The sequence below is a fragment of the Morone saxatilis genome, unplaced genomic scaffold (genome assembly GCF_004916995.1).
Source record: "Morone saxatilis isolate NCDOM2014 unplaced genomic scaffold, NCSU_SB_2.0 Contig5, whole genome shotgun sequence".
NCBI lineage: Eukaryota > Metazoa > Chordata > Actinopteri > Moronidae > Morone > Morone saxatilis.
The window spans coordinates 21,828,843-21,843,248 of NW_023340095.1; the positions used below are offsets into that span (position 1 = coordinate 21,828,843).

At 41.0% G+C, this 14,406-nt stretch overlaps 1 protein-coding gene across 2 annotated transcripts; it reads right to left on the bottom strand.

Moving 5' to 3' along the window:
• Nucleotides 1-10,702: 10,702 nt before the first annotated feature.
• On the bottom strand, nucleotides 10,703-12,196 carry LOC118338706 (gap junction alpha-3 protein-like). Of its 2 annotated transcripts, XM_035675999.1 has the most exons (2): nucleotides 11,828-12,196; nucleotides 10,703-11,761 (listed from the first exon to the last, which is right to left on the bottom strand). In XM_035675999.1, the coding sequence occupies exons 1-2, from the start codon at nucleotides 12,165-12,167 to the stop codon at nucleotides 10,746-10,748; spliced, it is 1,356 nt and encodes a 451-aa protein (XP_035531892.1). In that variant the 5' UTR covers nucleotides 12,168-12,196; the 3' UTR covers nucleotides 10,703-10,745. The 2 variants fall into 2 exon arrangements, with proteins under 2 accessions (XP_035531892.1, XP_035531891.1); XM_035675998.1 differs by having other exon boundaries at nucleotides 10,703-12,196.
• Between the last annotated feature and the right edge of the window lie 2,210 nt (nucleotides 12,197-14,406).

The window sequence follows — 14,406 nt, forward strand, 5'->3', positions numbered from 1 at the left end:
GGACTTGGCTGAGTATTACTGGTTTTATCAGCAAACCGCCATCATCACCACCAGCGTGGTGTTTAAGTATAACGACCCATCGCATTAGCTGGCAGGAGAGAGCTGCGCTTTGCCCAAGCTCCGTGTCTGGAACCGGAGAGGTTCACATCTGCAAGCCCGGCTGACGTGAGGCGGCGTCCCCCCTCCCTCCCATAACAACGTGCCCACCACCCACTTTCCTTCCTCCTTCCTCCCACCGCCAGCCTCGCCCTCCTCACCCTGCACACAGAAAAAGCAATGCATGAAAAACTCCACACTTTTAGAGGCTTTAGGAAAAACCATTCCCCCCCTCATTCACCTCGCATTTTTTGGGGGTGGTGGACGGTGGAGGTACAAAACACGGTGACAAAACCAATTTTTTGAATAGGCAAGCTTTTTTCTTTCTGTGCCTATCTGTCAGAGTTTGGCCAGACTCCAGTAACTTGTCCATTGATCTAAAGCTAAAATGGCCCTGTGCGGCCCACACAGCCCAGGCCTGCGAGGGGTTGAAAAACATTTTTTCACCCTTCGTGGGTTTTTTTTGTTTGGGCTCAATCCCAAGCTCTTTCAGGGGACATTAAAGAAAGTTGCTGTGCTCAGCAGGGTCAATGTGGGCGAGGCCCGGGGGTAGACTATAGGTGCGATTAGGGCCTCTAATGTGCGAATGATCCTCTTTCCGAAGTCACATGATATGCAACTAATGTCGCCATTTAATGATAAAACAACAGCCGACTGGGAGGGAAAGAGCCTGTGTGGTTGTGTTGTGTGTGTTGTGTGTGTGTGTGTTTGTGTGGTGTGTGTGTGTGTAGATGCAGTGCACAGCTGCACAGAGGACAAGAGGACAGGAATGGATGACAACTGCATTTCTCAGGTTGTGTGCCTCAACACACGGCACAGGACCAAGCTGAAGAGTTTAGCTGGGATAGCTGGGATGTGGGTTAAAGTGCAACACAGATATTTTCCAGTTATCCTTTCTCATCCTCTTTTGTTTGTTTTTGTACAAATTTTTTACATGCTGCTGCAAAATGCCCCAGAAAATGCCCACCGACCCTTGTTTCCTGAATGTTGCAGGAGTTTCCAAACTGAGGATGACAGTGTCTGGATTTCATTTGATAGACAACAACTGTTTACCCCCCTGCACACACACACACGCACACACACACACACACACACACACTGAACACCGTAACCTTGGCTCTGACTGGTGGTGAGGGAGAGTGGGGGGCTTGGATTAGGTTAAATTTAGGATGGCCTGACCTTATTTGGAGAGCCATAGTGAAGCAGTGAGTGCAACAATCCCTTCAGCGCAGTCACCAAACTCATCTTTTTCCAAAACACCCACTGGCTGACACATCAGCCAGTCGGAGACACACACACACACACATGCACTGTTCCCCCTTTGAAGCCAGCCTCACATTCTCCCATATCTTCGACAGCATCTTCTCTCCTCCTCTTCCTTAGATTGCGCCTCCAAAGTAAAAGTTGATCCACAAGTTGATATTAAACAGTTTCACAGCTCTTATAGGTTTGTTGATGGTGTGAACGGTTGCAGTGACCTTTGGCCTTTAAAACACAAAAGGGTGCTGCGGAATAGAGGAGGGTCAACCGTTTCTTAGCTACCATCATGAGAAGGAGTCAGAAATCCTGCACACTGTTGGTCACCTCACATTTACATTTACATTTTAATTTACATTTTTAAGTTTGGTTTGGCATAACAAAGCAAGCGCTGATCCACACTAATATAACAATCCGCTCACATCACAATCATTTATGCTGGGAGATTTGCAGAGGAACTGCAAAATTTTTAAAATATCTTTATTTTCTTTTTCTGGTCACAAAGAAGGTAATTATTAATAACTGATATAGCTGAACACAGAAAGAATTAATCACTGAAGCAATAGAAATGATTAAGTTGGAGAAAAAAAACGAGGCACCAGTGTACTCATAATCACTATGAGGGAAAAAGAAAACATCCACGATCTCCATTTCGATTTCTCTTATGTCCGACCTAAGCTGATAGTTGCTGTCTTCTGTTAATATCAGTGATGTACAGTATTAGCATTGCATGTTAACTGTGCTGTAAGATTAAAGTACAATGAAAATCAAGGGACAGTGATGATGTTTACAACTGATACTGTTATACTGTCTGAGAGGCGCATTGGAAAGGGGTTTGCTTAAATTTTGTCAACTAGTTTGGAGGGGTTAGAAATGGTAGGGCTCCCTTGTTTGCTGACTAATTGTCACAACAGTGTATGTTCTGTTTTTTCTGTTTGTATTATTTTTTACCTCAAAGCAAAACTCTTAAACCACTGCAGGAACCAAAGCATTAACAGACCATCATGATGTTGAAATATGACTTAAATCCTCTCGTTTTAGGATTTGCCTAGTCAAACAATTTATCCCCACATCCCTGAACAAAACACCCAAAATGTCAAATTGAGCTGTACAACACTGATGACCAGTGTTCACATAGTAAGATCAAATACATGGAAAGTTTTGTGCATTAGTTAACCTCTTGAGACGAATGTAGGCAGCATTTTATACCTTTATTTGTTTTTAAGTTTAAGACATTTAGTTGATTTTTAGGGAGCACCTTCAGGGAGTCATGATGAACGTACCCTGGTGCATTGTGGGCACTGTGTCCATGCCCTCGCCTGGCCAGTAGGTGTCCCCGCAGAGCTGACCTCTCCTCACAAATTTCTCTCATATAATGCTCTTTCTTCCTGTGCAGCCCCTCCCTCTTCCTATGGACAGACAGTCAAAACAAGCCGGCCCAGATGACCGCACACTGTACAAATGCTGCAACGTTACATCATTCATAGTATTGGCAGCTACACAGTGCAAAGGTCCTTTTTGAAGTGAACTACATACAGAATGTATCAGGGTTGATTGAGAAGATTCATTTTTATTTATTTTGAATAATATTTTTTTTGTCAAATCATGGTCAAACAAAATATGGGAATATGGGGTTTTTAAATGTGTTTAATGGTACACAAATTACACGTGACTGGTTTTTAAAAGCTGATTCAAACTTTTTTTAATTTCTCATATTAAAATTTGACTGTTTTAAGCATCCTTTTTTTCTTTAAGTGATTTTAAAAATAATAAACTAAAAGGCATAGGCCAGGAGCTATGATCTCCTGCTGAAATCACAAAAAAACCCACAAGATTCTTCGAGACTCCTCCTCTTAATCATCTTTTAACTTCCTCGCTTCTTTTAAAAGACTGAAAAGTATTAGAACAGACAGACTCTGCAGCAGCACTTATCGAGAGGCTGGTAACTTCTAAATCACCAATGTGCTGTTATTACTCACACTGTAATGGTATGTATACACAATGTACGATGGTACACATCATAGCAGGTTTGTGGTGCTGATAACATGGCAATGACAGGGTTCGACGTTAATGGGGTTTTTATACACTTGCCAAGTGAGTCAGAAATCTATTTGCCTGAAGTCAATTGTTACTTGCCCACTATACACATTTTTTTTATTTAGTAGCAGTTATCATTTAAAACAAAGACCCTTTTAGCTGCCATGCAAGATAGACACTGTTAGGTCTTGTTGTGGCACAACATTTTTCGGTGACTTGACGTGCCTGAAAAATAACCCTGTTTAACCCGCCCCATCTCAACCGAGATGAGAAGGATGCAAGATTGATTTACATCATCAGCTCCAGAAAAAAAACTAGATTTCATTGCAATTGGGCATGTGAGTTACTAGATTTACTAGCCAGACGTAGCATTTTACTGGCTCCGGGCAAGCGGGCTGTCATTATTGTTGAGCCCTGTATGGGAATGCTTTTTATTTATGTAGCAATTTATTATTCTTTTATGCATAAAGGTGTTTTTAAACTGGAAAAAATCTTCATTTTTATGGAGGTCATAACATATTGTAAGGAGGTTGGGATTGCACTGACCCCAACTCCTCTGTAAAGATACAAAGTCAAAGCGTTCTCTTGGTTTGGCTTTCAATAACTCACCTTTTCTGCTGTGTTTCTTATGGATTACTGTGAAAAGGATTTTTCCAATTTACAGTTGTTGATTATTGTTTATTTACCTGACTATTTTTAATCATTTTTGTAAAGAACTCTGAAGTTGCACGATCTGATCTTTAAAAAATGCAGTCAGAAGTCTGGTACCAAACCAGCAACCTTTCTGTCAACCAAACCAACATCTTTCCATGAGCCAGCGGTCAGCCCTCCCAGAAACAGATTCATCACACTCCTGAAATACATAAAGAGGGCCTGAGGTATTTGTGCTGTGGGCTGAGTGTGAATTTGTTAGGTGATTAAAGGCTAAATATAGCCTCCTGTCTGCTCTGAGCTGAAGACTGGTGACTCAGTGGCAGACGTTCTCGTTCTGTAGTAGTTGCTTTTCCACCACCGGGCCAAGAGGGGCTTTAGAGGGGCCATGTGATACAAAATGGATAGAAACCACCACTGAAACCACTATCAGGACCTTAGGACCTTAATGCCTGTACTTCCTGAATAGGTCAACTTGTAACATTGTTGAATTAATCAGCTATCTGTGATGAATGTACGCACAAGGCATCAAGGTGTCAGACTCATCTGGACGTGAAAGTGAAAGTACTTTACATTTGCATTTATTGACTTGTGTTTAGTAATTAAGTGTCATAAAGGATTTCACTACAGGTAGAGACTAGCATGTCGCTCTCTCAAAACATCAAGTAGGACCAGTACCAGCCATCAGGTGCAGGACTAAAGAGAAAACTTTCACTTTCAAATATAATAAACAAAATCTAATGTTTCTTGTTTTATTTTACAGGTTTGTGGAATGTAATTAGTAGACAAGCTTAAACAGGGAAATTTACTGAAATAATGGGTAGACGGTGTCCCTGAAAAGCACTGAGCTCTGTTTGGCCCTCTTCGGCCTTGCAGTGGAAACAAGGCTACCGACTGAGTGACGGGCTGAGGCCTCCAGCCAGTCGTGCCAACAGATCAACTATCTCCCATCACTCTTCAGCCACTGGACCCAAGAGCCTAGCACTCATGTACTGTACTCTGTTGTTAGACTCAATGCCAAATATCCTGTGCAAAGAAATCTTTCCAAAGCCTTATGCTGTTTTTTAACCTATGTTATCTCATTATCTAACCTACTGGGCCTTTAGTTCTGTTTATTTGGATAGTTTCTTTATTCGCAGAACGGTAAGTCAAGGGAAAGAAAAAAAAACATTAAATTTGAGAGTAAAATAAAAAACATAACTAATAAAAACATAATCAATTGCATAGATTTCAAGCAGCACTGTACAGTACAGAACTGTAATGTGAAAGCCTGTAAATTAAGTCTCAAAAAGCAGCCAATAAAGCTTTTTTAAAACTTAGCAACTTCATAGTAAACATAGGCCATGTTTAAGGTTAGCCAGCTGAAGTCCCTGGGACTTTTGGCGGGAACCAAACCGGAGTTTATTGCCAGTTGAACAGAAACACATCTCCGAAATAATAATAATGTTTATGTCTGTTGGATGTGTAAGTAGGCAATGGTTTCCTAATGTTAGCCATAAAAACCTTGAAGGCTAGTGTGGAATGCTATATAAGATAAGATAGATCTTATTGATCCCACATTGGGGAAATTTATATATTGTTGCCTGTGTTAACACGTTAACCTGCTTTATCGGCCAGGCATAAGAACGAATACAAGAAATTTGATTGTTTTTGTTTCTCTCAGTGAACTTAGACACCACAAGCTCATTGGTTTAGCTGATATTGAGCTTCAGCTGATTGTCTCTGCAGCATGTGACGAAGCTCTCTGTCAGTCCTCTCTAAAAATAGACTCTAAGTTAAGATATTTCTCACTGGGAATTATTCACTGGAATCATACATGTGAGTATAGTGACACTGCCACTTTTGGTTGGCCTGAGCATACAACCGTGAGGCAGTATTTAGTAGTACGGTAGTTTTTCTGTATATTTCTAAACACATATTAGGTATCGCATTGCTACATGATGCCCTGACATTAGATTGCTCTTCTCATCCTCGCTCTCTGAAAGAAATCAAAAAAGTATATTTTCCAAAATGTGTTTTCCTTTACGATGGCCCAAAAACATTTGAAGGACACTATAACATTTAGTTAGTCCACTTATTTCTCTTTGTGTGTGTCTGTGGTAGCTGTTGCATTGTTGATGCCCACTGTGCCCAGAGATTAAAATGAACTTTCCCAGCAGCTGTAAATTTCACCCACCTCTATCATGTATTGCACAGTGTTGTAAATTGTCACTCAGCTCTTGTGATAGCGCAGACTGAGTTTGTGATCGATGTTTGACTCTCAGGTGCAACACTGACACGTCCGTCTTATTTTAATTATTTCTGGATGTGGTTATGAAGTGGGTCTGGCTGTGTGTGTGTCTGTGGCTCAGTGTCACATTCTGACATTCTCTGTTGGAATGCAGAGTGAGGGAGTGGGAACAGAACAGTTGGGAGGTCGGAGGTCAAAGAGTCTACAATGAGAGTGCCTAAGACACTCAAAAGCTCTCCTGATGCAGATGTGGGCAGCACATATCCTGAAGAGCAAACAGGAAGCTAGCAGTTCACATTAACGAGAACTACACACTGGTTTGTTGACAGATTATGTAAGTGGCAATAATATAGGAAAACAATACAATATTGGCCTTAGAACTACATGTTGTGAAATAAATATTCCTTCACCTTTTCACAGGTGTAATAACTCATTATGTAACCACCCCTGCATCTTGTAATAATCTGCCACATTTTGTAATAAGCAGTATGAATGCAATATACAAGATCAGCTTGTTATCATCTTACAAATATAGCCAACTAAGGGACTTCTTGTCAAATGCCGACCTGAAAAACACTCACTACTCAACTACTGCAGTGGTCTTTTGAAAGGGCAACCCCAAAAAGGCCTTTAAAAAGCTTCAGCTTATCCAAAATGCATTTTATAAAAAATTGCAACTCCCACATTTTGTTATAGCTCCTACAATATGTATACATTTATTTAAAAATGTGGGAAAATCTATTACGTTTTGGGTTCAGGCTGTTTATTATCAAATGTGGCAGACTATTACAAAAGGTGGGTGTTATTTGATAGCCTTATGAAGTGAAAATGTATTACATATTGTTGCATTATTACATAATGAAAAATAAAGTTGTGACTCATTATCTTGTGTTGTCTCATACATGAAACGTAAACTTAAAAGTCAAATTAAAATGTGATTAGTTAAAATTTGTAGGTGAATGTGATTAATGTACGAAAAATGCATGACATGCATAAATAGTTTAAAAAAGAAAAAGAAATAAAGATAACTAAACAAATCAAACTTGTAAAAAATACTACCAAGAAAAATTGGCTATGTACAACAAATTCTAGTATTTTGATTTCTAGATACACATCTTTTTGTACATATACTTTTTTGAGTCAGACATTGAAAGTAAGTATATATATATATATATATATATATATATATATATAGCTGCTAAAAATTGCATCTTTCAGAGAACAAATGACAAATTTGATGGCCTCTCCAGACGCACTTGACTCTGGAAATCTATGTAAAACATTAGTTACAGAAAACGGGTGAAATCTTTTTTATTTTGAAATGGAGGGCACTTGAGAAGAGAAGACATTATTTAGAGACTTCTGAACCTGAACTCGTCAGCCTAATAAGTCTTACACCGGTTGTTGTTAATCTGCTCGCAAAAGTTAAAGCCAGAACAACAAATATGGTACAAAAAATTTATTTAGTAACAGTTTTGTAAACATTTGAGGTAAATTAACATTTACATCAACTTGTTCTTACAAAAGAATCATTCATACACAAGGCACTTCTCCTGTTTAAGACAGCATTGAAAACAGTTTGCTGTTCTGAGCATTGTTTGATGGTTCCTACTCCCTGATGAGCCAGAGAAATCATGCTCTGCATGACACGTAAGAGGAGAGAGTTCGGAGGAGTCACAGGGACAACGGGCTTTGAACACAACATCCTGTCAGGGCTTTGAACACAGGGTTAGGGAAGGGCCAGCTACCCAGTCGAGGCCGTCTGATCTGACGTCTAACCAGAGTCCCGACCAGTCTGTGAGAACATACTGAGTGAACACGCAGAAAAATACCCCTACTATTTTTTCTCTCTCTCGCTGTTGGCCTTTAAACTCATCATTATCTGAGCTTGAGATACATAACAGCTTCTTTTTTTAATACTGCCTTTTCTGTGAAGAGCCACTGCGTTTTTGTTTTAAGACATTTTTTCCTTTGAGGATCATAGAGATTGGCAGTTTGGCCTCTCGCGCTCTCTCTTTCTCTCTCTCGCTCTCTCTCATTCTCTCTCTCTCTCTTTCTCTCTCTATTACTACCAATATTAGCATTGCAGAACAGCAATTTTTCTTTCCTAAATGTGCAAATCTTTATCAACTACCAAAATGTAAACTTTAGGGATCAAAAACAAATGCAACAAAGATTTTTTTTTGTCATTTTGAACAAGAAACATGTACTGGGAAAGACTGCTGTTACCTATGCGTTGTGTAGGTTTATATTCTCCTCATTGTGCTTCTGTTTGCACTAACTGTCATTTAAGCAACTGAAGTAAGATACGGCATTAAACATTATACCCATATGGGTACAGATACTCTTACACCATACAGTACCATTATTTTGTACCCCCCCCACCCCCCACCCCCAGAAAATTAAAAAAACAACTGCTACCATTTTACACTGCTCTTACTCCAGTGTATTAACCTGCACATTAACTGCTGGAAAAGTATAGCTTCTATAGATTGCTTTGCACTAATATATTAGTGCTTAATTGTATGCCCTGTGAGTGCAATATGTCCAATGCAGATTATTTATTTTTCACACAGTGTTACTGTGTACTTGCTGTGCCCCAGAACTGAACTTACAGGATAATACAGTGGATTAAGGTTGTAAAAAAAAAGAAGAGAAAAATAAGCTTTTTGAGTGTGAGTGCCTGGGTTGTGAATGAACCAAACAGCACAGTAACACAACAGAGACAGGGGACTGCGGCTGCTGATGAATTCAGTTAAAAGGGTGGGTTCCTAAAGATCTCTAAGAATCAAGATGAACACAACAAAATAGAAGCCGTCAAGGTCGACTGCACCATGGCGTTATGATACTCGCAACGCCAGTCATTGTCTTTTTTAACTGTAGTTGTTTCGCAATCACAAACTACTACAAGTATGCAATTTATGAGTAAAATTCTATTCAGTTTTAAAAAAATAGCACTTTTCAGAATAAAACCAGTGTAGAAGCACATGAAATGTGTGACGGTGAAAGTCGTTTAACTCCCAAAGTCGCTCTTAATCTTTAGGTTTGATTATTATAAACAGGGCTGTTGGCTAAAATATCTGCCAACAATCTAACTAAACAAATTTGCAGTTTCAAGTTCAACCAAAGAGCTTTGGGAGGTTGTTTGTTCGACAATATTGTTATTCTTTATATCAGATGGTGACTGCCATGTATTTGCAAAATTATTTGAAGGCAATGCCTTGTCATTTGTGCAATTAGTGGAGAGCATTTTTCTTTTCAGACATGTTGACTGAAGGCGATGCTGACAGAGGCAGGCGTAAGGGACTCTCCTACTGCCCCTATTTTCCTCTTTTGTAAACTAACAGCAAGGTTTTGATCTCTAGGTTATTGACAATGTAGTATTCATAGAGACCCAGGTACATTCTGGCATCACAGGGATGACTTCTACCAGCAGTTTTGACCCATATCCTGTCCACACTGCGCCTATGTCTGTTTATTCTGAGGACTCTGTCCATTCCATCTCAGTTGCAATATTTATTGTCTCTGCAGGAAGCGCTGCAATGGATCATGGGTAAAACCAAACTAGCCAACTTTGCCATGTGAAATTGTCAGTGAATCGGTGAGTTGTAGGGCTGCACATGCATTCACAAGTACATGGAACACAATACATGTACTGTTTGTTGATAAAATTACTTCCTGGATGAATTCTGTTCAACACAACAGGTGTTTGCTTCGCAAGATTCAGGAAGTGCTGAGGCAAAAGACCTTCCAGGTCCACAGACGAACGCTGGAACCAGCAGTTGACATGTAGTTCAACATGCATTGCACGTTTGCGCTGCCGATTTGACTGTGAAACCAGACAATGATGGACAAGATATATGAGGGAATTGCCTGGCTATACATTGGATAAGTGATGTGTACAACAATGCCAGCTACCTCTGCTTCCGCCAGATTAAATAAAAAAATATTCAGTCATTGTTTCAACAAATGTTCCTTTTCATTTGGAATAATAAGTCTTTTAGGCTGAACAAAAAGAAAAAAAAAAAGAGAAACACCATGAGATTTTCCCCCAAACCACCGAGATTTGTCCATTTTGAAGCAAAATTGTGACATCACAATGTCCATTGCCTCATCCACCGCTGTGAGTGAAGCCATGTGCCTTTACAGCACTGCATGATCACATTTTGTGTGCATAGATTAAGACCAACCAAAAACACAAACGTTGCCTCAACTACTCTGCAACTCACCGACTGCACTAAACTGACTGCTGATCAAGTCATTTCACATTTGCCTAAAGGTTTCCTGCTTTCCCGTCTCTTGTCGCCTTGCCTTCTGTTTTTGTGATTTTTTTAAAAAGTTTTTTAATTTTTTTTTTGCTTTATGCATGCCTGTGATATTTTGTTGTCTGATAATCACTGTGTTTGGGGGTGGGGTTGAGGGACGCGGGGTGTTGGTCAGGGAGGGTTTAGGGACATGAAAGGGCTGAAGAGATTTAGACAGCCAGGTCGCTTGGCCTGGCCCTGATGCTGCTGCTCTTACTGGCCCGACTGAGCCGCCGAGGGTCTGTGCTGACCGTAACTGGTGGCTTGTGCATCTCCACTGTAGTGGTGGTGACATGGCCTTCCTCCTGCTCGCTCTTCCCCCCACCCCAGCTGCCTGTATTGGAGGCCGTGTCAGGGTTGCTGCTGCTGGAGGCAGCAGTGGTGGTTGTATTGGTGATGCTGGTTTTATTGGTAGTGTTGCTGGTGGGAAGGAGCAGTGCAGCATCGACGGGCTGCTGCTGCTCGTTGTTGGTGCTGGTGGAGGAAGAGGAGGATGGGGAGGGAGAGGTGCCCTTCATCTCCCGAGTCTGCTGCTCGGTGGCCAGGTTGGCCCAGTTCTGCTGCGTGGCCAGCCTGTGGTTGTTGTTGTTGCTGATGTAGTAGTGGGAAGAGGGGGAGGACTGGCGGAGGGACTGTTCCTGCTGGAGGTTGTCCATCTTGAACTCCGCTGCTGAGGGCACAGCTGCCGGCCCAATGGGCGGCAGGAATGCCCTGCTGCCCGCCGTCACATCTGTGTAGTTGGGAGGGTAGCTGAGGCTGGAAGGGGCAGTTCTGGAGGCTGAGGCCAAACACTCAGGCTCTGCAATGTCGACGCGGCGCAGCGACTCGCTGTCGGGGTTAAACTCATTTCTCATGCCCTGTTTAACTTTCTTCCATCCCAGGTGATAGATCTCTAACAAATTCAGCAAAAGAGACACGCAAGCCACCACAAGCATAAATATAATAAAAATAGTCTTTTCAGTGGGCCTCGATATGAAGCAGTCAACGGTGTTGGGGCAGGGCCAACGTGCACACTTGTACAGGGGCCTCAGCTGGAAGCCATAGAGGAGATACTGGCCCAAAATGAATCCCACTTCAAACAGGGTCTTGAAAATAATGTTGAACACATAGGTACGCAGCAATGCACCTCTGATACGGATTTTGCCATGCTCGTCCCTGATTGGCGGCTTCTCCTTCTTGCCGCCTCCTCCTCCAGCCTCTGCACCATTTCTATAAAGGAGTTCTTTCTCCTCTTGGAACCTGTTTGCTTTGCGCATCTCCTCCTCCTTCTCTTTCCGCTTCTCCTCCATGCGGACGATGTGTAGCACGTGGCCCAGGTAGATGAGAGTCGGTGTGGACACAAAGATGATCTGCAGCACCCAGAAGCGGATGTGCGAGATGGGGAAGGCCTCGTCATAGCAGACATTCTCGCAACCAGGCTGTTGGGTGTTGCAGGTGAAGTCAGACTGCTCGTCGCCCCAGACCTCTTCGGCTGCGGCCCCCAGCACCAGGATCCTGAAGATGAAGAGGACAGTCAGCCAGACTTTGCCGATGACCGTTGAGTGCTCCTGAGCGTTCTCCAACAGCCGCCCTAGAAAGCTCCAGTCGCCCATGCTTCAAGATTTCTAGCCTATGGAGAAAGTACAGGCTGGAGTGCACAAAGAAGGGAGGAATGGAAAAACAAAAAGAGGAGAAGCAGACAGAGAGGGTGTGAGAGAAAGTTAAAGAAATGTATATGAATCTGCTTGAAGTATTCAAAGTTGATCTGAACATTTCTCATTGCAGAGAGTTCCATGTAAGGCCTTACCGCGAGGTTAAACACTCTACACATACGAACACACAAGAAGACACAAGGACATGGATGAGAACGGACGTGTCGACTACTCTCCGACATATTGCTCTTTTTCATAAAAAGCTTAACAGAACAAGGTCTTTATAGAAAACCGCCACATAGGCGTTGCATATCGATAACAAATCGAAACACAGCATTCGCTTCAAACACAGACGCTTTTTAGTAGCTCGTATACTGTATAGGCCACCTGTTTGACTGAACCCTGGTTCACTCTCCCTTTCTCTCCCTCTCGCCTCTCTCTCTCTCTCACCTGGCTCGCTCCACTGCCCAGCAGGCCAGTGCTGAGATCAAACATCTATAATGTTTCGAAACAGCAATTTAGCAGGAGATGGGGGCTCTGGTGAGGCACATGCAACCACACACAACACACACACACACACAGAAACAAATACTGACCTACACACACATACACGCCGCCCTCCCTCCCTTCCTCTTTCCCTCTCTCAACTGTAATACTAAAGCCACATCAAACTGAATTTACTGTAATTACAAAAGAAAATAATATAATAATTGTGTGACAGTGATTTTTTTAAGTTTAAAAAACTCTGAAAGTGGAATTTTTCATTTTGATAAGACTGTAACAGAAGACGTTACTTTATCAATTTATTTATAAATTACAAATTTCTTTGATGACTCAAACTATTTAGTCTTTAAAATGTCCAATTACGGCTTCTCTGGGCCCAAGTTGATCTCTTCAAATAGCTTGGTTTGTTCAAACAATGGTCCAAACTATATATATAGTAGAAAATGAGCATATCCTCACATTTGAAAATTTTAAGCTGTTTGGCAATGTTGATTAATCGATTAAAGTGTTGTCAATTATTTCTCTGTTGAACACTGCATCTGTTATTTGATGCCACAGATTAAATACTAAGTTTAGACGAGCTATTTAAACAGACTTGTCAAACATATTTAAAGGTTTAAGTAAGACAAATGTATGTGTGTGAGATGGACACGTGATTGTTCTGAGCAAAGTAACCCTGCTGTTATTCTTTACATCTTATGTATTATGTATATATTATGTACACTGAACAAACACTAATCATACAACAAATTCAACACACATACAGGGAAAGAAACTTACTAAAATATTCTTGTATTAAAGGTAATAAATCCATCGACCAAGGTTCACAATATGTATGACACCTGGAAGAGAAAAGCATTATGAAACAACAATTCATTCTTTCTTTGAGACTTTGGTTAGCAGATTAAAACTAATTGATCTATATTAAACAAAAGAACACATAAAAATGTGCAATTATGCGCATGATTTGATCAAAAAATTAAATATATCCAGATTATAGCAATAATAATTTTATGAAAATTGAAAATAGTCTAAAATCTTAAACAGAATAATTAACATAATAACAGTTTGCATTTGAAATATCTGATATAAATATTGGTATAGTATCAGAGAGTCAGAAAGTCGTGTTTTACATGTAACATTTGACCTTGTGATGACTTAATTATTAGTGGCACACTTACATAAATAGATGTCTCTTAGTTTCACAGGTATTTGGGGTATTTATGGTGAGACAGAGCCAGGTTCAAATACAAAGCCTACCATACCTGTCAGACAATACAGAGTGTACCAGAGTCCCCAGACTCCCTTTAAGCGCCACAAGCTTTGTCAGGCTTTTGTCTCACTTCTTATTTAGTCAAACTTAAGTAATTACGCTTAATTACCTGATAACACGCAGTTCTTCATTTACTTGGTCTTACTTCATTCCCATTTAAGCAGATGAAGAAAAAAAAACCTCACAGCAGTGTTTATCCATCATACCTTTAGACCGGAGATGTCATAGTTAAATAAGAAAAGCAAATCCATCTGCCATCATTGGTGCCATCGTTGGAGTGCGTTGAAAAGCGTGTAGCGACCCTCCCTCTGTCTCCCTGAACCCAGACCCGCAACCTGTCGCCCTGACGGCTCAACAAACTCTCTTTTTTTTTTTAAAAACACCTCACAAACTCATTCATGCACAAACTTGTCCAGGCGTGTG